The sequence below is a fragment of the Choloepus didactylus genome, chromosome 17, assembly GCF_015220235.1.
Source record: "Choloepus didactylus isolate mChoDid1 chromosome 17, mChoDid1.pri, whole genome shotgun sequence".
Taxonomy (NCBI): Eukaryota; Metazoa; Chordata; class Mammalia; order Pilosa; family Megalonychidae; genus Choloepus; species Choloepus didactylus.
In genome coordinates this window covers 44,965,510-44,988,219 of record NC_051323.1, presented here as the reverse complement: position 1 = coordinate 44,988,219, position 22,710 = coordinate 44,965,510, and the positions used below count along the sequence as shown (strand labels likewise).

General features: G+C 46.6%; 1 protein-coding gene across 3 annotated transcripts in view; it reads left to right on the top strand.

Annotated features, from left to right (window-relative positions):
• TTC7A (tetratricopeptide repeat domain 7A) overlaps positions 1–22,710 on the top strand; it is a 126,408-nt gene that overhangs the window by 13,525 nt on the left and 90,173 nt on the right. For all 3 annotated transcript variants that reach the window (XM_037806987.1, XM_037806985.1, XM_037806986.1), the window contains exon 3: positions 2,369–2,537. In XM_037806987.1, the coding sequence (XP_037662915.1) occupies positions 2,369–2,537 (169 nt within the window). The remainder of the gene's footprint in view (positions 1–2,368; positions 2,538–22,710) is intronic.

Below are 22,710 nucleotides of genomic sequence, written 5' to 3'. Positions count from 1 at the left end.
CTCATCTCTTCTCTCCTCTTACCCAGATACCCACAGGAAGTTACTCCTCCCTTTTTATTAACAGAGACCTTGTGGCAAAAAAAGAATAGGTGACATGCCTGGCACTCACAGTGGAGGGGCTGTTCTCAGACTCAGCGACCTGCATAGCACCTTCCCACTGGGCTGGGTCTCCGGCTTCCTGACTGTTGCATTGACAGACCAAGAACATTCCAAATCCAAATACACGGGTCCCACAAAGTGTGGCCAGCTTTTCCCTTTGCCAAGTAAGGACACAGAAAGAGAAAAAAAAAAACAAAAAACAGCAAACTGTACCATCTTCTATTACTATCACTCCATAAAAGAAAGCATATTAATATAAAATGCAAGATGGGTATACTACTTTCATGGTAAAGGGAAACCTTTTAAATAGTATAAATTTAGCTTTATGAAACATGCAGTGCATTGTCCTTAATTTTTCCCCACGCTGTTTGTAAACTGTCATGAGTCCACCAGGAGCCACCATTAGCCACACCCTGTCATCACGCCCTGAAATATATCCCTCAGAGCCTAGCTGCCCATTTCTCCCTTTGCAGTAGAAGAGGATAATAATAATAATTACTCATACCCTGTGTTTATCTTGCTGCTTTCTCAAGAAAAGTTCAAAGCTCTTTTCTGGACTTTGCTCCATTAATACTCAGTATTGCTGTGATGGGAGGTTCCGTGTGGGTGCCATCAGGAAAATGAGGCCTGAGCAGGGAGGACATGTGCCCATGGCTTGCAGCTAGTGGGGGGCTGTGTGTCTTTGGGGGATGTGTAAGTGTTGGCCCTGGCCTAGGGAGTGGGTGGCTTATTTGGGGGAAAATTCAGCATTTGACAGTTAATCAGTAGTCAGAACATACGTCAGGCATGAGGCAGGGAGGGCTGAATGAATGGTCTACCTGAAAGAGGTGTTGTAGGAGTCCCGCAGGAGGGAGTGTAGTGTTAATCAGGGAGGCTTCCAGAGGGCGGTGATCTGAGCAGGGGACTAAAAGGTGAAAGAGGATCTGGATCGTGAAAGGCCAAGGGGAAGGAGAGATTATTCCAGAGAAGAGACCTGTGTTAGCAAAGGAGGAGGAAAGTGTATTTACAAAAACCAAAACTACCAGCAGGGAGGGAGAATTCCCTCGAGCCTGGCTTTGCCTCTCTCTGTTTCTCTTAGTTGTCTTCTGAGAGGGCAGCAGATGGTGGGGGTGGTGGAGGCTTCCCGCAGGGGTACAGACACCCCAGACTCTTACCTCCCTTCAGGGAGACAGGGATGCAGCCTTCCTGCCCATGACCGAGGCCAGCATGGGTGCAAGGCTGCATCTCTTGGGAGCTTTGTGGGCAGCACTGATGCCTGGGTGGCAGAGTCGGGCCCAGAGGGGTTGCTGGCTGACTGAGCACAGGAACGGGGCAGGGGGCTGAGCAGATGACATCAAGTGGTGGGAGTGCTCAGAGCTGGGCCCGCCCAGCCTCCTCAGTCAGCAGCACTGGGGGCACCGGCCATGGGCAGGGCCCGGACGAGGGGCAGGGGTGGCCACGGCACACTGGGCCTCCTTGGGCCCTAAGGGAGACCTCGAGGGTCCTTGAGTGGGGCGGAGGTTTGGGCAGAAGCAGCACTTGAGAAAGTAGGCAAATGGGAACAGGTTTGTATTCAGGCACATTCAGCACCCTTGATTCTGAACTTTCACCCACTTCTGATACGAGAAGGCTGGTTGCCTAGCAGGTGCCTCTCTCCTCCTCCGTCCTCTGTCCCGTGCTGGTGGGGTCTGTTCCTCTCCCCTCAAAGGCCACAGTGCCAGCGAGGAGCTGGAGCCTTCCCCCAGGGGCTAAGTTTCAGAGCCCCTCCCTTGCAGGGCTCTTCCCAACGTCTTTCACCTAATTATATATTATATATATTTGCAAATTTGCATTCATTTTCTTAAAGAACAGCCCCATATTATAAAAGCCGTGGGCGGCACCAGATGTGGCTCTGTCCCTGGGTCCCCTCATGGCGTTCAGAACAAGTGCCTGCACTGCTGAGTGCCCGGCCTTGGACTGGAGCCCTCGGGGATGTCAGGAGAGAGAAGATGGGACCCAGTCTGCAGGCTGTCTGGAGTCTAGCTGGGGGCAGAAGACATGTGTGCATGAAACAATTCGGGATTCATAAAAGAATTTTAAGAGCCACAGGTGCAGGTGGTGAAGGGAAGGGGGGTGGTTGTGGAGAGACGGGAGCGCGCAGGCCCGTGCTCCGGGGTCAGGGTGGGCTTCCTGGGGGGAGGTGTCTATCTGAGCATACATGTAGGCAAATCTTAGCTCACAGGGGTGTTCATCCCAGGGTGCCTGGTAGGGTGGGGCTGGAAACCCACTAACGAGGTCCCTGTCCTTTCAGCCACAGTACATGCGTGAGGCCATGCTGATCCTGGGCAAGCTGCACTACATGGAGGGCTGGTACCGCGACGCCGTCAGCATGTACGCGCGGGCTGGGATCGAGGACATGTCCATGGAGAACAAGCCTCTCTATCAGATGCGGCTGCTGTCCGAGGCCTTTGTCATCAAAGGTAGCTGTGGGCGCTGGCCCGGGCTCCCCACTGCCAGGTCCACACCTTATACTCTGGCCCCGCAGAGCTTGAAGCAGGGTGGCCTAGGGCAGAGGGCGCTGTGTTGAGGGTGGGCCTGTGGGGCGAGAGTCACGATGTTTAATCCCCAGAAGCGTCTGGGTGCTCGCCACCCAGGGCGGTACGTATGGCCTGAGAGCCCAGGCCAGGGGGGTCAGAAGACTTGTGTTCTTGCCCTGGCTCTGCCCAGCTGTGTGTCCTTAGGAAATCACTTCTTCACCTTCGCTTGGCCTCAGTTTGGTTATCTGTAGAGCCCTGGTTATCAGACTTGACCTTGTAGGGTTTTGATGATTGGGAGGAATCAGCTGAGTTGTATAACCAGGTTGAGAAAGCCTTTAAAAGCGTGCTCTCTCGCTGTCAGGTTGGTTCTAGTGACTGGCACAAGCTACGGCCAGATCAGGTGCTGAGTGCTGCTGTAGAGGCATCTGTCAGTTTCTGGGTATTGGGCACCTGCTGTGAGGTCCAGTGGGGAGGGAGGATGCTGGGATCCAGTGATGACAGGTCAGACCAGGTTTCTACCCTGGAGGAGCTCACAGCCTCCTCCCTGGGGACTCGGGGACCCAGGGGCAGTGGTGTAGGAATTTCATGAGGACCCTTGGATGGCCTCGTTGAAGACATAGTGCTTCTGCACTGTCCCTGAATGGGTTAAATGTTAATAAAAGCCTGAACCCAAACTGTGTGCTTCAAGGGCTCAGAGAGCCTGAGGGGCAGCCCCTCTGCTGAGACTGTTGCCAGGAATTGTTAGATCCTTGATCATCTTCCTTCTCCTGGCACAGACCAATCCCTGGAGAAAAGTCTAGAAAGGCTTGTTCCCATGTGGAGAGTTGGTGCCTGGCATGTTTAAAGTATGCATCCCCCTCCCCCTTTTCTATTGTAGACGGGAAGGTACATTCCCCCCTTCTAATATATGGGGAAAGTGAGGCCCACAGTGGAAAAGTACCTTGCCCAAAGTCACCCACGGATTTCTGGTGGAGGCAGGACTAGGACCTCCACTCTTTGACTTTGGCCTTGGAGTAAGAGCTGCCCTTTCCACGCACACTTCTCTGACTCCTTTGGGTCCCACCAGGGGAGTGGAAGGGGGACTGTGGCATCTGTGCAGGGCAGACCCTCCTTTGGCTCTGGCTGTAGGAGGTTCTTAAGGATTGTTTGTCCACCCCTGGATCCTTGGGTCCCTCTCCCCATTGAGATCTGTTCACGCCATCCCAGGAAACCTGCCGAGGTGTCACTCTGGGCAGACCCAGTGCCATGCCGTGGGAGGGTGGCTGCCCAAATGGGATGGTCCAGCCTGTGGGGGAGGTCTCTCCCTTGGCTCTCTCATCCCCCTTGCTGTGCCCTGGCGTAGGCCAATCTTGGGGGCGATCTTCATTTGGCATATGGGTCTTTTGGGCTCTTGGAAGCCACTTCTGCTGTGGACTCCCCACGCAGCACCCTTCCTTGGGTTTCCTTTTCTGTACTTTGCCCTATAAACCTGGCTCAGTACATATTGCTCCCTGTCTCCTGCTCTCTACTCTCTCCAGCATGCTTCCAGCTTCTTGGGGGAACACAGTCCTGGTGGCCAGAGGTCCTGCAGGGGAGGTAAGGAGCTGGGCACCTCTGGCATGGGCTGCTCGGTAGCGGGCTGTTCTAGCTCCCCACCCTCGGCAACTGCACGCAGCCTCCACTTCCTGCCTTCCTCCTGCCTGTCCCCCTCTCCTGCTGCTGTGACTGCACCCCGCTGCTTGGCATGCTGAGGTTTGCCTGAACCTGCATGGGCTTGAGACTGTGCACGTGGCCACATGGCTGATTTTCCTGGGTTTGGGGGGATCGGTGGTTCTTCCCATGTAGAGAGTAGAGGCCACACCCAAAGAGGGTGAGGATGGTTGGTCATTGGTCCTGACTCAATTCTGTGAGCATGAGGGTGGTGACAGCAGGAGGCCACAGTGTTCATGGGATATTGATTAAGCCCTCATGCATGCCAGGTGTGACCTCGTTTAATCCACACAGTAGCCCTCCGAGTAGGTCTTGTCTTCATTCCCTGTTTCAGGTGAGGAGTTAAGGTTGGAGGCGGTAAAGGGGCTCATCTGGGGTCTCTAGGAAGTGGTCAAGTCCGGACTTGAACCCAGGCAGCCAGAGCTTGTCAATACCATGTGATGATGCCACCCTGAGAATTAGGTTGAAAGGAACTATAGAAATGATCTGAGCCAGCCCCTCATGTCACAGATGAGGAAACCGAGGCTGACAAAGGTGAAGCAGCTCACCCTGGGATGTGAGCTAGATCATGGTTGAACTAGAATCCTCTGCTCCAGTGAGCCTGATGCTCAGTTTCAGGCTCTGTCTGCTCTGGGTGCCTCCTGCAGGAGCCTGGCTCCACTCCCAGCTCTCCACCTAGCTGGGCTGTTACGCCACAGCTTTATCTACCTTTGTGCATTGGCTTGTGCTCCGGGGTTCCACGTGGTCCCATCTGGTGGGGCGCGGCGTTCTCAGGCGTGCCTGGCCTGAGGGAGAGGACGGGCTGCGGTGTGACAGGGGGCCTGAGCTGGCCAGGCCATGCCTCTTCTGGGGCCCTCTGGGGGCTCACTGGGGGTCTGAGTATGAGGGTCTCTGGCTTGACCTGCTGTTCTTGTTGGGGGTGTCAGGACAGCCCCCTAAGACCCAAGAGCACATCAGTCACCCCCTCTCCCCATCGGAGCAGAGGGACTTGCATCGTGACCCTCTGAGGCATCACTCACAAGGACTTGACCTCCCTCAGAAGTGCAAGGCCGTGGCTTAGGCCTGGTTCTCGGCCTCGGAGCATGGGGAAGTGGCGGTTGAAGCCACCTCGGGAGCCCCTTGCCGGAAGCCCGTAAACATGATGCTTGTATGTGTGTTTTGGGAGGAAGGGACACATAACCCTCTGACTTCTCTAAGCGGAAGAAAGTTATTGTCCCTAAGTCATTGGTTTTTTCAGAAACAGTATAAAAATCACAAATCTTTCACAAAGACAGAAAAATAAAACACTTTCCTGGGAAGGCCTGCCATTCCCACATCCGAGAGATCTGTGCATCCCCCCCCCCCCCCCCCCCCCCCCCCCCCCCATGCTCCTGCTCATCCAGCATTTCAGTCTCGCACGTGCCCAGGCTGAGCCTGGTGCTCCAGGTGGTCCTGCTGAGAGTAAGGGACTGGATTTGAAGACCTCGTGGTGGCACCTGGGAGGTGGGTCAGGCCCTGTCAGGGGCTCTGGCTCTTCCTGGGGCCTGCAGCCAGCTCCAGGGTTCGGGAAAGGGAGTGAGCAGGAGGGACCGAGGAGGACAGAGAAGGCTGCCCACTGGCCACTGACAGGCCTCCCTCCCTCCCTAAGGTGCTAAAAATATTCCAGACATACAGAAATGCAACACATTCAGTTGAAGCCTTGGTGTCACCTTCCCTGACCCCCTTCTTCTCCCCACCCTGACCCCCAGAACTAACCTCTTGCCTGGATTTGGTAGTTATCATTGCTGAATATATCTTTTTCTTTTGTCATATCTCAATGTGTTCCTAAACTTTTTTTGTATTGCATTGCAGATTTTTTAACTTTATATAAATGGTAAGTTGTATATGGGCTTTTGTTATTTCCTTTTCTTGCTCATTATTGTTCTTGAACTTAATCTCAAGCCCACATGCCCATCCCTTCCTAGGACGTTGGATTGTCACCCTGGAGCTTCCCAGGGCTACGTTCGCATTCAGGTTTTGGCTAAGAGGTTGCCTCTTCTGAAAGTCCTTCCCTGACTGTCCCCCTGGCCTACCTTACCCCCCCTTTTTTTTTGTTAGAGCTTATCGTACCTGAAATTCTTAATTGTCTTTGTGTTTTATTGTCCGACTTGTTCAGTGGTGTCCTGGTAAATGTTTCACAGCTGGCTTTGGTTTCTGGTCTTTCCGTGGCTTAAGTCCTCCACTATGGCTAGTTTCAGATTACCAAGGTGCAGGTTGGGGAGAGGTGTGCAATGGTACATTCTTACACAGTGTTTTCACCACATAGATACAATAGGCATAAATAACTTCAAGAGCAGAGATAATAGTCAAGTGTGGCAAAATAATAATTTGATGAGTTGTATTATGACCTTTATTTTAAATATGATTTATTTTAATTGTAAGTTACTGTAACTTAATTTTTAATAATGGTTATTTTGAACAACCAGCTCACAAATTTCCCGAAAATTTAACAGTCAGGTCTTATGAGCTAGTTAGTACCAGCTGGCTCTGGCAACCACTGCCCAAAACAAACAAACAAAACATTAGACTGTTAGCTTCATGACGGTAGAGATTTTTTTTCCATTCAATTTTATTGAGATATATTCACATACCGTGCAGTCATACAAAGCGTACAATCAGTTGTTCACGGTACCATTATATAGTTGTGTATTCATCACCAAAATTAATTTTTGAACATTTTCATTACCACACACACAAAAATAATAAGAATAAAAATTAAAGTGAAAAAGAAAAATTAAAGTAAAAAAAGAACACTGGATGACTTTTTTTTTTTTTTGCCCCCATTTTTCTGCTCATCCATCCATGCACTGGACAAAGGGGAGTGTGGTCCATATGGCTTTCCCAATCACACCGTCACTCCTTGTATGCTACATTGTTATACAATATCACAGTAGAGATTTTAACTGCTCAGCTCCGGATCCTTGGCACCTAGAACTGTGCCCTGGGCTCTTGCTTCTCAACGTGGACCAGCGGCACTAGTACTACCAAGACCTTGTTAGAAATCTCAGGCCCTCCCCAGACATACCAGATCAGAGCTTGCATTTCATCAACATCCCCAGGTGATTTATATGCATATTACAGTTTGAGCAGCAGTGCCTGGGAATACCTGTTTAAAAAGTTATTTGTTGATCTCTATAAGATGAGTAGTTGTTATGACCATTTTATGGATGAAAAAACTGAGGTTTGCTCAAGGTCACACAGCTTGTAAGTAGCAGAGCTGAGACTGGTGGCCAGATGGTTATCTCCAAAGCTTGTGTCCTTTCTGTAACAGGAGCGCACGAGAGGGTGAGACAAAACAGACTAATTATAGTTAACTCTGAGACAGATTCACTCAGCTGAGGAAGAATATAGGAAGGATGGGAGTCCAGAGAAAGAGAAACCTGGCGGTTACTGCAGAGCCAGCGGGCAGAGGACAGAGCCTTTGGGCGTTGTCATTCTGTCCCCCAAGGGTAGCCCAGAGGAGGCCTAACTGGGCTTTTGGGAGCTGGAGGGCCCGGGGCGGGGGTCCTTACCTCTAGAGGCTCCTTCAGCCCTAAGTTGAATCGGAGCTGCAGCCTCCGGGGAAGCCCTGCGCCACTTTCCCCCGGGCCTGCTTAGTGTGGGGGCAGCCCAGGTGATGGTGGGCGAGTTGTTCAGAAAGTTTCCTTTTATATTTTAACATGAAATCCGTCATCTTGGTCCAGAATGGGAAGCCTGCTCCTCCTCCCCTGCCCCCCCAGGCCCTGCCATGGCCCATTGTGACTTCTGACAGAGTACATCAGAGCTGGGAAGGCCCCAAGAAAGGAAGCAAAAATCTTTTGGCGGAGCAGCCCAGTCACGATCCTGTTGCTTGGTGGGGAAAGTCTTCCATATATGTGGTATTAAAAGCATTATGGAATTTTTCTGTAAACCTATAACTGCTCTTTAAAAAAAAAATCCCCTCAATACCACAATATAGAGAAATTTGGTCTTCTCGGGTGGCCTCTCCCCAGTGCTGCCCAGAGTCCTGCTTATTTCATTCTGCGTGTTCATGGCCATCAGCTCTGTCTCCCCTGGAACCTGAGTCCCTTGAGATGGGCGTCTTCTCCTCTGTGCCCCCAGCCAATCCTCTCTCCTGTCGTTCCTCCCTGTCCAGCCACACGGGGTCTGCTCCTCACTGTCCTTTCATAGTCAACACCGTGGAGGGGGATATCTTCATCACAGCACCAGTTTTACGTGGTCCTTGCAGCACAGTGCCCAGTGCCTCAGAAGCAAGCGCCATGGGGAAGGCTCTCCCTGACCTAGCTGGTCTCACACACCCCCAGGAGCCAGTTGCAATGGCCAGAGACTGGGTTGCAGGGCTGGTGCTCGGGGTGGGAGTTCCCCATCTGAATTTCATGGACTGAGTTGGAGGAACGGTTCCTCAAAGAAAAATCGGTGTGTTGTTACCAAAGTAGATGGAAGGTGTGAAGGGCGGCCCCAAGTTCCGGCAGAAATAACTCCTCCCGATTAAACCATGTATTGTTAGGGTCAGGATTTGAAGTCGGCTCCCTTGGGCTCCTCCCTGATGCCCAAAGAGTCCTTGTTGGATTGGACCACTGTGTCTCAGAGAGGGAGATGAGGGAGACCCAGCTAGTTAGGGAGCCTTCACAGGTGAGCTGGGGGTTGAACCTGACCTTGAGGATGAATCAGGGACCCGTGGGTGGAAGAGGGGCCTTCCAGGTAAAGGAAGAGTCCAGAGGGAAGGGTGAGGGGTGGAGTGAGTTTGGGAGGGATTGGGGAGATGAGAGGGGTTCGAGAGTCAAGAGCCTGGCGGCAAGGCTCAGAGTGTCCCTTTGGGCAGGTGTTTTAGAACTTTAGCTCCGGTGCCATGTGGGGGTGGGGCAGGTATAGCACAGCTTGTTTCCCCTAAAATCACTTGTTAGTTGGTCTACTTGCTGCCTGGGTTGATGATCTTCTGTAGGATCTGGAGCTGAGGGGTCTGTGCCTTGGACTCTAGGATGAAGCCTTTGTGGATCCAGGTACCAGATTTTTCTCTTTTTTTGTTGGTCTAAGCCCTAGGAGACATTCCCCAGATTTTTTTTTTTTTTAGCCGTTTTACTGAGATATATTCATACACCATACAGTCCATCCAAAGCATATAATCAGTGTCTCAGTATCTTCACATAGTTTGCATTCATCACCACAATCAATTTTAGAACAAAAAAAAAAACCCAAAACATCCCATACCCATTATCCCCTCTATTATTGACCCTTAGCACTGGTGTGGTACATTTGTTACTGTTGATGAAGGAACATTAAAATATTACTGTTAATTCTGGTCCATAGTTGCAATAGGTGCATTTCCCCCCATATACCACTCTATTATTAACTCCTTGTAATAATGACGTACTTTTGTTCTAGTTCATGAAAGAACATTTTTATATTTGTACTATTACTCACAGTCATTGTCCACCACAGAGTTCAATGTGTTATACAGTCCCCTGTTTTATCCTCTAACTTTCCTTCTGGTGACATACACAACTCTAAACGTCCCTTTTCAACCTCATTCACACACGTAATTCAGTACTGTTAATTACACTCACCCTAATGTGCTACCATCAGCTCTTTCCAATTCCAGACATTTAAATTCATATTCCCCAGCTTTGACTCTTCACCAGGTGCTTCGGGGGGCACAGAGGAGAAGACGCCCATCTTGAGGGACTCAGGTTCCAGGGGAGACAGGGCTGATGGCCATGAACACGCAGAATGAAACAAGCAGGACTCTGGGCAGCACTGGGGAGAGGCCACCCGAGAAGACCAAATTTCTCTATATTGTGGTATTAAGGGGGATTTTTTTTTTTTAAAGAGCAGTTATAGGTTTACAGAAGAATTCTATAATGCTTTTAATACCACATATATGGAAGACTGCTTTCCACGTCTCAAGCCTTAGCCAGCTCACCTCAAAGGGCTATTTATTGGCAGACAGCCTCCCTTGGCTCACCTTGGGCCCAGGTCGCTTTTGTTTTTCTGGCTCTTGATCTGGGTGGTAACGACGCAGGGTCCTGCCCCGAGCCCCCCCAGGCCTTCGTTCTTGGTGCCTGATTTACAGCTGCTTGTGGCTCCATGAATGGGAATGAACCCCCTGAAAACCAGCCCTGCCTGGTGTTTCAGCTTAGCTCCCCCTCTTTCCCTCTGTCTGCCTCACAGCCCAGGCCCAGGCAGCAGATAGCAGACCCACTCTGGGCAGACTTTCTGGCTGGCTGACTGGGAGCAGATTGGCCTGACTGTGGAGAAAAATGACCTCGATTTACATAAAAATACTGAAGCGAAGTACTAGATGGTGAAGGTGCGGTGAAAAGCAAAAAATAAAACACGTTAAGTAGGTGTGAGGATTATGATTCCCCCACATTCTTTTATCCTCACCCCTCATGTTGTTTTCCTGTTTTCTTTTGGTTAATGCAACACTAAGCTATTTTCGGTCTCACGTAGGATTTTGTGGCTTATTACAACTTTTGAAAATAAAAAAGAGAGCACCAGGCTATTCCAAGGGCAGGATATAGTGTCTTATTATTTTTTATTTTAATACTGGCATGGCAGGAATTAGCTGTTTATTTGGCCTCCTCAAAAGGGTGTGGGCTGTTTGCCTTGTGGGGATAGAGGTCAGCACCTGGGCCACTGCTACCTGGGCCCCCAGACTGTGGTCCCGGAGGGAGGGCCTGGCTTGCAGACAGGAGACTGAGCGGCCCACTGTTGGGGAGTCTTGGAGGCTGGGTGTGGTAATTGAGCCTTCACTGAGTACTTTCCGGGGCCAGGAGATACAAAACAAGATACATTTTCTCATCTGGTCAGGGGTTTGGTGGAAGAAGTATGGGAGCATTTCGGTTAAGAGAGAATCACAGGAGGGAGACTGGGTGATCTCCCACATCCTCTCCTCAGAGGCCACCCTCAGAAGGGGCCGTGGGGGTGTGCAGTGTGGACAGGGCTTTGAAGGTGGGTGCTTGGGGAAAGAAGTCCCGTTGATCCAGCACTACCCCATCCTCAGTCAGGGTAGAGAGCTGTATCTCAACCTCATATTCCCCCATGAAAGGCGGGTGCAGGGCAGCCTTGGGCCGACCAGGACCTGAGAGCTGGGACCTGCTGGTCACCGAGAGAAGGGAAGGGCCCCCAGGAGTCTGGGCACAGGGAACAGGGGGCATTGAAGCCAGAAGACCTAGTCTCGACTCGGGCACTTTTAGCTGATAAGTCTCAGAATGAATCTTTTATTCCCTGAATTGTAGTTCTCATCTTTACCCCTAGGGTAAAGTTAAAACTAAGAGTCATTGTGAGCCTCCCCTGAAAACATTTTCTGAGCACACACACTCTGCTTTTTAGAATCAGCCATCTGATTTAATCATATGGCCCCCTGTGAGCCAGGTGTAAGTAATCCCACTTTGTGTTTGAAAAAACTGAAACTTAGATCTTGGTGAACATTTTGAGATCTATCCTTCCAACCTTTTCCCCCTGTATACTTTTGTTTTTTAAACACAAATAAGTCCATACAGTCATTTTTTATAGTCTGCTTTTTAAAAATTAATATTTTATGAACTTTTCCAATGCACATCTACATCGCTACTTTTTTTTTATCTTCATTTTATTGAGATATATTCACATACCACGCAGTCACACAAAACAAATCGTACTTTCGATTGTTCACAGTACCATTACATAGTTGTACATTGATCACCTAAATCAATCCCTGATACCTTCATTAGCACACACACAAAAATAACAAGAATAATAATTAAAGTGAAAAAGAGCAATTGAAGTAAAAAAGAACACTGGGTACCTTTGTCTGTTTGTTTCCTTCCCCTATTTTTCTACTCATCCATCCATAAACTAGACAAAGGGGAGTGTGGTCCTTATGGCTTTCCCAATCCCATTGTCACCCCTCATAAGCTACATTTTTATACAATTGTCTTCGAGATTCATGGGTTCTGGGTTGTAGTTTCAGGTATCCACCACCAGCTACCCCAATTCTTTAGAACCTAAAAGGGTTGTCTAAAGTGTGCGTAAGAGTGCCCACCAGAGTGACCTCTCGGCTCCTTTTGGAATCTCTCTGCCACTGAAGCTTATTTCATTTCCTTTCACATCCCTCTTTTGGTCAAGAAGATGTTCTCCATCCCACGAAGCCGGGTCTGCATTCCTCTCCGGGAGTCATATTCCACGTTGCCAGGGAGATTCACTCCCCTGGGTGTCTGATCCCACATAGGGGGGCGGGGCAGTGATTTCACCTTTCAAGTTGGCTTAGCTAAAGAGAGAGAGCCACATCTGAGCAACAAAGAGGCATTCGGGAGGGGGCTCTTAGGCACAATTATAGGGAGGCCTAGCCTCTCCTTTCCAGCAACCGTCTTCCCAAGGGTAAAACCTATGGTAGAGGGCTCAACCCATCAAACCACCAGTCCCCTATGTCTGTGGTCATGTTAGCAACCATTGAGGTGGGGTAGGCCAATACCCCTGCATTCTCCACAGGCTCCTCAAGGGGGCACTACATATTTTATTCCTTGTTTTTCTTTTTTTTTTTTTTTTTAACTTTCCTTTCTTTTTTAAATCAACTGTATGAAAAAAAAAATTAAAAAAAAAATACAATAAAAGAACATTTCAAAGAGACCATAACAAGGGAGTAAGAAAAAGACAACTAACCTAACTGCTTAACTTCCAACCTGTTCCTACTTTAGCCCAAGAAAGTTACATAATATAGCAACATTTCTGTGAACTTGTTCCTACTATATCCATCAGAAATTAACAGACCATAGTCATTCCTGGGCATCCCCAGAACATTAAATAGCTTATCTGTTCTTCTTGGATTATTGTTCCCCCTTCCTTAATTGCTCTCTATTGCTAGTTCCCCTACATTCTACATTATAAACCATTTGTTTTACATTTTTCAAAGTTCACATTAGTGGTAGCATATAATATTTCTCTTTTTGTGCCTGGCTTATTTCACTCAGCATTACATCTTCAAGGTTCATCCATGTTGTCATATGTTTCACGAGATCGTTCCTTCTTACTGCCACGTAGTATTCCATCGTGTGTATATACCACATTTTATTTATCCACTCATCTGTTGAAGGACATTTGGGTTGTTTCCATCTCTTGGCAATTGTGAATAATGCTGCTATGAACATTGGTGTGCAGATATCTGTTTGTGTCACTGCTTTCCAATCTTCCGGGTATATACCGAGAAGTGCAATCACTGGATCGAATGGTAACTCTATATCTAGTTTTCTAAGGAACTGCCAGACTGACTTCCAGAGTGGCTGAACCATTATACAGTCCCACCAACAATGAATAAGAGTTCCAATTTCTCCACATCCCCTCCAGCATTTGTAGTTTCCTGTTTGTTTAATGGCAGCCATTCTAATTGGTGTGAGATGGTATCTCATTGTGGTCTTAATTTGCATCTCTCTAATAGCTAGTGAAGCTGAACATTTTTTCATGTGTTTCTTGGCCATTTGTATTTCCTCTTCAGAGAACTGTCTTTTCATATCTTTTGCTCATTTTATAATTGGGCCGACTGTACTATTGTCATTGAGTTGTAGGATTTCTTTATATATGCAAGATATCAGTTTTTTGTCAGATACATGGTTTCCAAAAATTTTTTCCCATCGAGTTGGCTGCCTCTTTACCTTTTTGAGAAATTCCTTTGAGGTGCAGAAACTTCTAAGCTTGAGGAGTCCCCATTTATCTATTTTTTCTTTTGTTGCTTGTGCTTTGGGTGTAAAGTCTAGGAAGTGGCCTCCTAATACAAGGTCTTGAAGATGTTTTCCTACATTATCTTCTAGGAGTTTTATGGTACTTTCTTTTATATTGAGATCTTTGGTCCATTTTGAGTTAATTTTTGTGTAGGGGGTGAGGTAGGGGTCCTCTTTCATTCTTTTGGATATGGATATCCAACTCTCCCAGCCCCATTTGTTGAAAAGACCATTATGACTCAGTTCACTGACTTTGGGGGCCTTATCAAAGATCAGTCGGCCATAGATCTGAGGGTCTATCTCTGAATTCTCTATTTGATTCCATTGATCTATATGTCTATCTTTGTGCCAGTACCATGCTGTTTTGACAACTGTGGCTTTATAATAAGCTTCAAAGTCAGGGAGTGTAAGTCCTCCCACTTTGTTTTTCTTTTTTAGAGTGTCTTTAGCAATTTGAGGCATCTTCCCTTCCCAAATAAATTTGATAACTAGCTTTTCCAAGTCTGCAAAGTAGGTTGTTGGAATTTTGATTGGGATTGCATTGAATCTGTAGATGAGTTTGGGTAGAATTGACATCTTAATGACATTTAACCTTCCTATCCATGAACATGGAGTATTTTTCCATCTTTTAAGGTCCCCTTCTATTTCTTTTAGTAGAGTTATGTGGTTTTCTTTGTATAGGTCTTTTACATCTTTGGTTAAGTTTATTCCTAGGTACTTGATGTTTTTAGTTGCTATTGAAAATGGTATCTTTTTCTTGAGTGTCTTTTCAGTTTGTTCATTTCTAGCATATAGAAACATTACTGACTTATGTGCATTAATCTTGTATCCCGCTACTTTGCTAAATTTGTTTATTAGCTCTAGTAGCTGTATCGTCGATTTCTCAGGGTTTTCTAGATATAAGATCATATCATCTGCAAACAATGACAGTTTTACTTCTTCTTTTCCAATTTGGATGCCTTTTATTTCTTTGTCTTGCCGGATTGCCCTGGCTAGCACTTCCAGCACAATCTTGAATAACAGTGGTGACAGCGGGCATCCCTGTCTTGTTCCTGATCTTAGAGGGAAGGCTTTCAGTCTCTCACCATTGAGTACTATGCTGGCTGTGGGTTTTTCATATATGCTCTTCATCATATTGAGGAAGTTTCCTTCAATTCCTACCTTATGAAGTGTTTTTATCAAAAAGGGATGTTGGATTTTGTCAAATGCTTTTTCAGCATCTATTGAGATGATCATTTGATTTTTCACTTTCGAATTGTTAATATGTTGTAATACATTGATTGATTTTCTTATGTTGAACCATCCTTGCATGCCTGGAATGAACCCCACTTGGTCATGGTGTATGATTTTTTTAATGTGTCTTTGGATTCGATTTGCAAGTATTTTGTTGAGGATTTTTGCATCTACATTCATTAGGGAGATTGGCCGGTAGTTTTCCTTTTTTGTAGTATCTTTGCCTGGTTTTGGTATTAGATTGATGTTAGCTTCATAAAATGAGTTAGGTAGTGTTCCATTTTCTTCAATGTTTTGAAAGAGTTTGAGTAAGATTGGTGTCAGTTCTTTCTGGAAAATTTGGTAGAATTCCCCTGTGAAGCCATCTGGCCCTGGGCATTTATTTGTGGGAAGATTTTTGATGACTGATTGGATCTCTTTGCTTGTGATGCGTTGGTTGAGGTCTTCTATTTCTTCTCTGGTCAGTCTAGGTTGTTCATATGTTTCCAGGAAATTGTCCGTTTCCTCTACATTATCCAGTTTGTTGCCATACAGTTGTTCATAGTATCCTCTTATAATTTTTTTAATTTCTTCGGGATCTGCAGTTATATCATCTTTTTCATTCATTATTTTGTTTATATGAGTCTTCTCTCTTTTTGATTTTGTCAGTCTAGCTAGGGGCTTGTCAGTCTTGTTGATCTTCTCAAAGAACCAACTTTTGGTGATATTTATCCTCTCTATTGTTTTTTTGTTCTCTATGTCATTTATTTCTGCTTTAATCCTTGTTATTTCTTTTCTTGTACTTGGTTTAGGATTGGTTTGCTGTTCATTTTCTAGCTTCTTCAGTTGATCCATTAGTTCTTTGATTTTGGCTCTTTCTTCCTTTTTAATATATGCGTTTAGTGCTATAAATTTCCCCCTTAGCACTGCTTTTGCTGCATCCCATAGGTTTTGGTATGTTGTGTTCTCATTTTCATTCGTCTCTATATATTTAGCAATTTCTCTTGCTATTTCTTCTTTAACCCACTGATTGTTTAGGAGTGTGTTGTTTAACCTCCAGGTATTTGTGAATTTTCTAAGTCTCTGATGGTTATTGACTTCTAATTGTATTCCATTGTGGTCAGAGAATGTGCTTTGAATAATTTCAATCTTTTTAAATTTATTGAGGCTTGTTTTATGTCCCAGCATATGATCTATTGTGGAGAAAGTTCCGTGAGCACTAGAAAAGTATGTGTATCCTGGTGATTTGGGATGTAATGTCCTGTAGATGTCTGTTAAATCTAATTCATTTATCAGATTGTTTAGGTTTTCAATTTCCTTATTGGTCTTCTGTCTGGTTGATCTATCTATAGGAGAGAGTGATGTGTTGAAGTCTCCCACAATTATTGTGGAAACATCAATTGCTTCCTTTAGTTTTGCAAGTGTTTCTCTCATGTATTTTGTGGCACCTTGATTGGGTGCATAGACATTTACGATTGTTATTTCTTCTTGTTGAATTGCCCCTTTTACTAGTATGTAGTGGCCTTCTTGGTCTCTCAAAACATCCCTGCATTTGAAGTCTATTTTATCTGAGATTAATATTACTACACCTGCTTTCTTTTGGCTGTAGCTTGCATGAAATATTTTTTTCCATCCTTTCACTTTCAGTTTCTTTGTGTCCCTGTGTCTAAGATGAGTCTCTTGTATGCAACATATTGATGGTTCATTTTCTTTGATCCATTCTGCTAATCAATGTCTTTTAATTGGGGAGTTTAATCCATTTACATTCAACGTTATAACCGTGAAGGCATTTCTTGAATCAGCCATCTTATCCTTTGGTTTATGTTTGTCATATTTTTCCCCTCTCTCTATTAATATCCTTTATTGTACCCATACCGAATCTCTTTAGTACTGATCCTTTCTCCAAGTCTCTCTGTCCTTTCTTTGTTTCTCTGTCTGTAGGGCTCCCTTTAGTATCTCCAGTAGGGCAGGTCTCTTGTTAGCAAATTCTCTCAGCATTTGTTTGTCTGTGAAAAATTGAAGCTCTCCCTCAAATTTGAAGGAGAGCTTTGCTGGATAAAGTATTCTTGGCTGGAAATTTTTCTCCCTCAGAATTTTAAATATATCGTGCCACTGCCTTCTCGCCTCCATGGTGGCTGCTGAGTAGTCACTACTTAGTCTTATGCTGTATCCTTTGTGTGTGGTGAATTGCTTTTCTCTTCCTGCTTTCAGAACTTGCTCCTTCTCTTCCGTGTTTGACAGTGTGATCAGAATATGTCTCGAAGTGGGTTTATTTGGATTCATTCTATTTGGAGTTCACTGAGCATTTATGATTTGTGTATTTATGCTGTTTAGAAGATTTGGGAAGTTTTCCCCAACAATTTCTTTGAATACTCTTCCTAGACCTTTACCCTTTTCTTCCCCTTCTGGAACACCAATGAGTCTTATATTCAGACGTTTTATATTATCTATCATATCCCTGAGGTCCGTTTCGATTTTTTCAATTTTTTTCCCCATTCTTTCTTTTATGTTTTCATTTTCCATTCTGTCATCTTCCAGGTCACTGATTCGTTGTTCATCTTCCTCTAGTCTTGTACTATGAGTGTCCAGAATCTTTTTAATTTGGTCAACAGTTTCTTTAATTTCCGTAAGATCTTCTATTTTTTTATTTAGTCTTGCAATGTCTTCTTTATGCTCTTCTAGGGTCTTCTTGATGTCCTTTTTATCCCGTACTATGGTCTCATTGTTCATCTTTAGTTCTTTGAGTAGCTGCTCTAAGTGCTGTGTCTCTTCTGATCTTTTGATTTGGGTGCTTGGGCTTGGGTTATCCATATGATTTGTTTTTTTCATATGCTTTATAATTTTCTGTTGTTTTTGGCCTCTTGGCATTTGCTGAACTTGATAGGGTTCTTTTAGGATTTGTAGACCAATTGAAGTCCTTATCTTTAATTTATCAGATCTACAGCTTCGTGGAGTACACTTTCTCTAACTAACCAGCAGGTGGCATCCACGAGCCACCTGTTCTCCACAAGCCAGTTCTCCCCTGCTTAGCCTTTGTGGTAAGTGGGGGAGTGAGTCTCGTGGGGTCCAATTGGTGTACCAAGCTTGCATGTGTAGTTGGTGTTGCCTGCCCTGTATATGGGGCGTGTTTCTGGGCAGTCAGGGAGGAGGGGTGGCTCTAACAATCAAATCTCCCTGGTGATCCTGGAGTTTTAAAGCTGCTGCAATAGTCTAATCCTTCAGTTCAGTCCTGCCACAGTTTGTCTCTGCCACTGACCCACAAGTCCTTGGTATTGGTGTATGGCTCCTGAGACTTGCAAGTGGGCCCCTCTTCCAGGCTGTGCACCCCCTGGTCCTCTGTTGAGGGATGACTGTGCTATGTCACAGATGAGTGCCATCCCCCCCAGGGCAGTTCTGGGCTGCTGGGCTGTGTAGGGAGGCTCCCAGTCTGCTGCAATGATGGCTGAATGGGGCTTTGTTAATTCACACTGCTCCACCTTCCCAACTCTGGGACAATCAACTGATGTTGCAGGGAAGGCTAATGTCCATGCCCAGTTTTGTGGTGTGTGCCTGTTATTTGAAGCACTTCCATCACACTGGGTTGTCTGGGGCAGCTCTGGGCTATGGGGCTGGCGATGGGCAGGAGTGTTTCCTGTCCACCAGGATGATGGCTGTGAGTGGACACCCCCCTTTTCTTGGGAAGTTGTGGTGTTTAGTGAAATTTCTCAGCCACTGGATTATTGCCTTTTGTCTCAGAGTTCTCTTAGTTCTGCTCTTGTCTTGACCTGCCCAAATTGCAAGTCTTTGAAGCTTTCTGTATTGGGCTTCTTAGAGTAATTGTTTTAGAAAAAGAAAAAAGGATTAAAAAAAAAAAAAAAAGGGCCCTCCTCAGAGATTTAATGGGTTATTGAAATGCTAAGAGACAAAGCAATTAGGGCCATTAAGGAAAGGTCCACAGGGCAGAGAGATCAGCTTTTCTTTGGAATTTGCATATGAGCCTCAGGGCCTGAGCTCTGCCCTTCCCCTTTCTATGTTCACCAGAACTCCAAAAATCCTCCGCTTTTATTTTATTATTTATATTTGGAGTTTTTTGTGTTGTTTTTTTCTATGCCTGTCTCCTCTCTGCTGGTCTGGCTGCTCTCAGATTCTCTGGTGTCTGGTCTCAGTCTATCAATGGTTGGAGTTTGGATCAGTAGAATGAGTTTCCGATAAGGGCTGCCACTGCAGTTCTCCCTTCTCCTTCCCGGAGCTGACAGCCCCTCCTCCCACGGGACTGAGCCTGGCAGGGAGGGGTGCGGGTCCCCTGGCCACAAAAACTTACAGATTTCGCTGATCTCAGCAGTTCCACGTTTTCATGAGTGTTGTATGAAGTATGCCCAAAGTCAGATTGCTCTGTGGTGTCCAGTCCACGCAGTTCCTGGCTTTCTTACATCGCTACTTAAAGTAGCTTCACAGCATTTCATTGTAAGGATCTATTGTAATTTAGTGAGCCTGGCCCCTGTTATCCAAACTGTAGAATAAATCTCTCTCTTTTTTTTGCCATTATAGACAATGCTGCAGTGCATATCTTTGAAGATGAATATTTTACAGACATCACTGATTCTTTTTTTAATGATAAATTCCTAGAAGTGGAATTGCTGTGTCAAAAAGTATGCACTTTTTGGACCCTTTTGGATACACGGTGCCAAATGGCCCATTAATTTTGAGTGTGATTTGTGGGGGGAGTCTCCCCTTCCATCTACAATGCTCCTTCTCGAGGGCTGAAATAGTGACATGCATGTTTTCCTCCCCTTCCCCCACCTGCGGTACCCAACTCTGGTGGGCACTCTGGGTGCCCATGCTCTTTGAGCTGCCGGGGGGGGCGGGAGGGAGGGGGCATCCGTCTGGAGAGAGTGCTCCATCACGAGGAGGCTTTGTGCTCTGCACCTCTGTATCCAGAGCCCAGGGCTCTGGGAGCCGGGCTTCTAGGAAGGGCACCTGCCCAGGAGGCGGTACATCATCTCAGAGTGGAGAAGCCGGGACCAGCCCGGCTTTGCTAGGATCAACTCACTTCCAAACCAAAATTTCAGAGTTAATTAAAAAGCAAACCCTCCTCTTGACAGGGCTCCTAGAGCTGGGTGTTTTTATAGAAGGGCCCCGTCTGCCAGAGGGAAGGCAGTGCCCAGGGCTTCCTGGCAGCCCCCCTCACTGAAAGTATCCCTTCCACTTTTATCTTTTAGTTTCTTGAAATCTTAACTGCTTCCTGCCAACCTTGGTAATCCTTTGAAGGCCACCTCGGAAGCATCCCATCTCCTTCTTGGGTCCAAGGCTCTGATTTGGCCATTTCTGCAGAAACACTGACTGGGCAGAGGATGAAAGAACTCAGGGGTTGGAATCCCCGGGTAGGTTTCAGATCAGACATTTGTGGACAGGGAAGTGGACCTTCACATCAATCACAGAGCAGATAAAAAGGTAAAGAAGCCCCTTTGGTGACTGGACAGTGGCTTGCTTACGAGAAGCTGTTGTCAGCTCCAGAAACCTTTTGATCTTATGTATGTTAGAAATTGTTTTGTAGAAAGACTGCCCCAGTGAAAGCATCCCCTCCACTTTGATCTTTTAGTTTTCTGAAATCATAACTGCTTCCTTTCAAAAACACATTATCTCCCTTATTTTTAGGTAAATGTACAGTTTAATGCACAAATTTTTAGGTGTCTAATTTGATGTGTTGTACAAGTGTAAACACCCATGTCATTAACACCCCAGTGAAGACAAAATATTTCCATCACCCCAGAAAGTTCCCTCAGGCCCCTTCCCGATTGCTCTCCCCCTCCCAGGCATCCCCTAGTTTGTTTCTGTTAATATAGATTAATTTTGTACTTTTATTTCTGAGTGGTTTCCCATTGTGTAAATATACCACAGGTTGTTCATGAACTCTCCAAGAACCACTTTTTAAATGGAGGGGGAGAAACCCCATTGGGCTGTACACTCAGCATAAATGAATCTGTCCATTTATTCACTTACTAAACTCTAGGCCTTGACCTGGAGTGCAAAGGTCAGTGAGAAGTGGGTGGAGAAGATGATGACAATGTAGGAGGAGGCATGTGCCAGGGAGGTGTGACTCATGCTCGGAAAGAGGGAGGCTTGACTTCAGCTGGGAAGTCTTCAGGGAGGAGGTAGCTTTGCTTTGAGCTTTCAAGGAGGATTGGATTTAGAATTCTTGGAGAATCGTGGTGGAGAGGCCCCAGATGGGAGTGGAAGGAACAAATGACGCTGGGGGGCAGTGGAGGCCCACAGACAGGCATGACTGCGTGCACCACTTGGCGGTGGTCAGCCCACCAGAGGCTTGGGGCTGCTGCCTGTCAGCTGGGGTCACCCATCCCCATTCTGGGCCCAGCGGTGGGGCAGGAGAGAACCACCCAGTAGCACATCTCTCTTGGGCTGCAGGTGGCTGTGTTAAAACAAATCCACTTTCTGTCTTCTGAGGCTGGCTGCATCCTGCTGCCACCTGCAGTTGGTCTCCCGAGCCAGGCCTCTGAGCAGTTTGTACATGTGTCTCACCTTCCTGCAGGTGGGCAGGCCACACGCCTGGGGAGGAGGGGACGGGCCTGCCTGCTCCTTCCTCTTCTGCCGCAGCCTCTGTTCCTCCTTCCTGTTCCTAGTCCTCTGGAGGAAGCTTTCTCTCTCTGGTCCTGACTCATTTCACAGGAAGCACATTGAACTTGGTGACCCCTTTGTGTTAAGAAAAGGCATTCATGTTCTGTGTCCTCTTTCCACCAGCCTGGGGCACCCCAACCTTTGGACCTGGTCATACCCAGCCTGGCAGAGGGCAAGCTTGCTAATCCATATGAGTTGGAATCTGGCCAAGAAAAATAATAATAGTTCCTTATAATTACAGAGCACTTTGTACTTTGTGAAACATGACCAGGCTTGTTTGTTTCTCTGTCCACCCAGCAACGCTTACTGTGCGTCCACTGTGGGCCAGGTGACATAAAGGTGAATAAGGTCAGGTTGATTCCTTTAAGTCTGGTTGGGAAACAGATGTAAGAACTAGTAAGTATAGGAAATGGTGGGACAGGGATATGTGCAGGGTGTACTGGGGCTCAAGGGAGGGAATGGTTGGTTATAACAGGGTATATCAGGAAGGGCTCCGTGGAGGAGGCAGCACTCAAGCAGTGTCTTCTCAGAAGGTGACTGTTCGTTTTGGGCAATTGGGGATGGAGTGCATTCAAGGCAGGAGGGGCAACTTGAACAAAGTCCCAGAAGTATCCCCCAGCCCTGCAGTTAATAGTAGGGGTGGATGCGAATGTGGCAGGTGCAGTGAGAAATGAGGCTGGAGAAGTGGCAGGGATTGGGTCCTCGAGGGCCTGGTGTGATGTGTCAGGAGTTTGGACTTTATCCTGTAGCAGTACAGATCACTGGAGGGTTTTAGGCAACAGAGCAGAGTCCAGGGCAGATTAGAGTAGAGTACAGTGGAGTGAGTCTAGAAGTAGGGAAGCCAGTTAGAAGACCATTGTGGTCACCCAGTTGAGAAAAAAAAGCATGAAATAGGGTAGCAAAGGAAGGGGGAG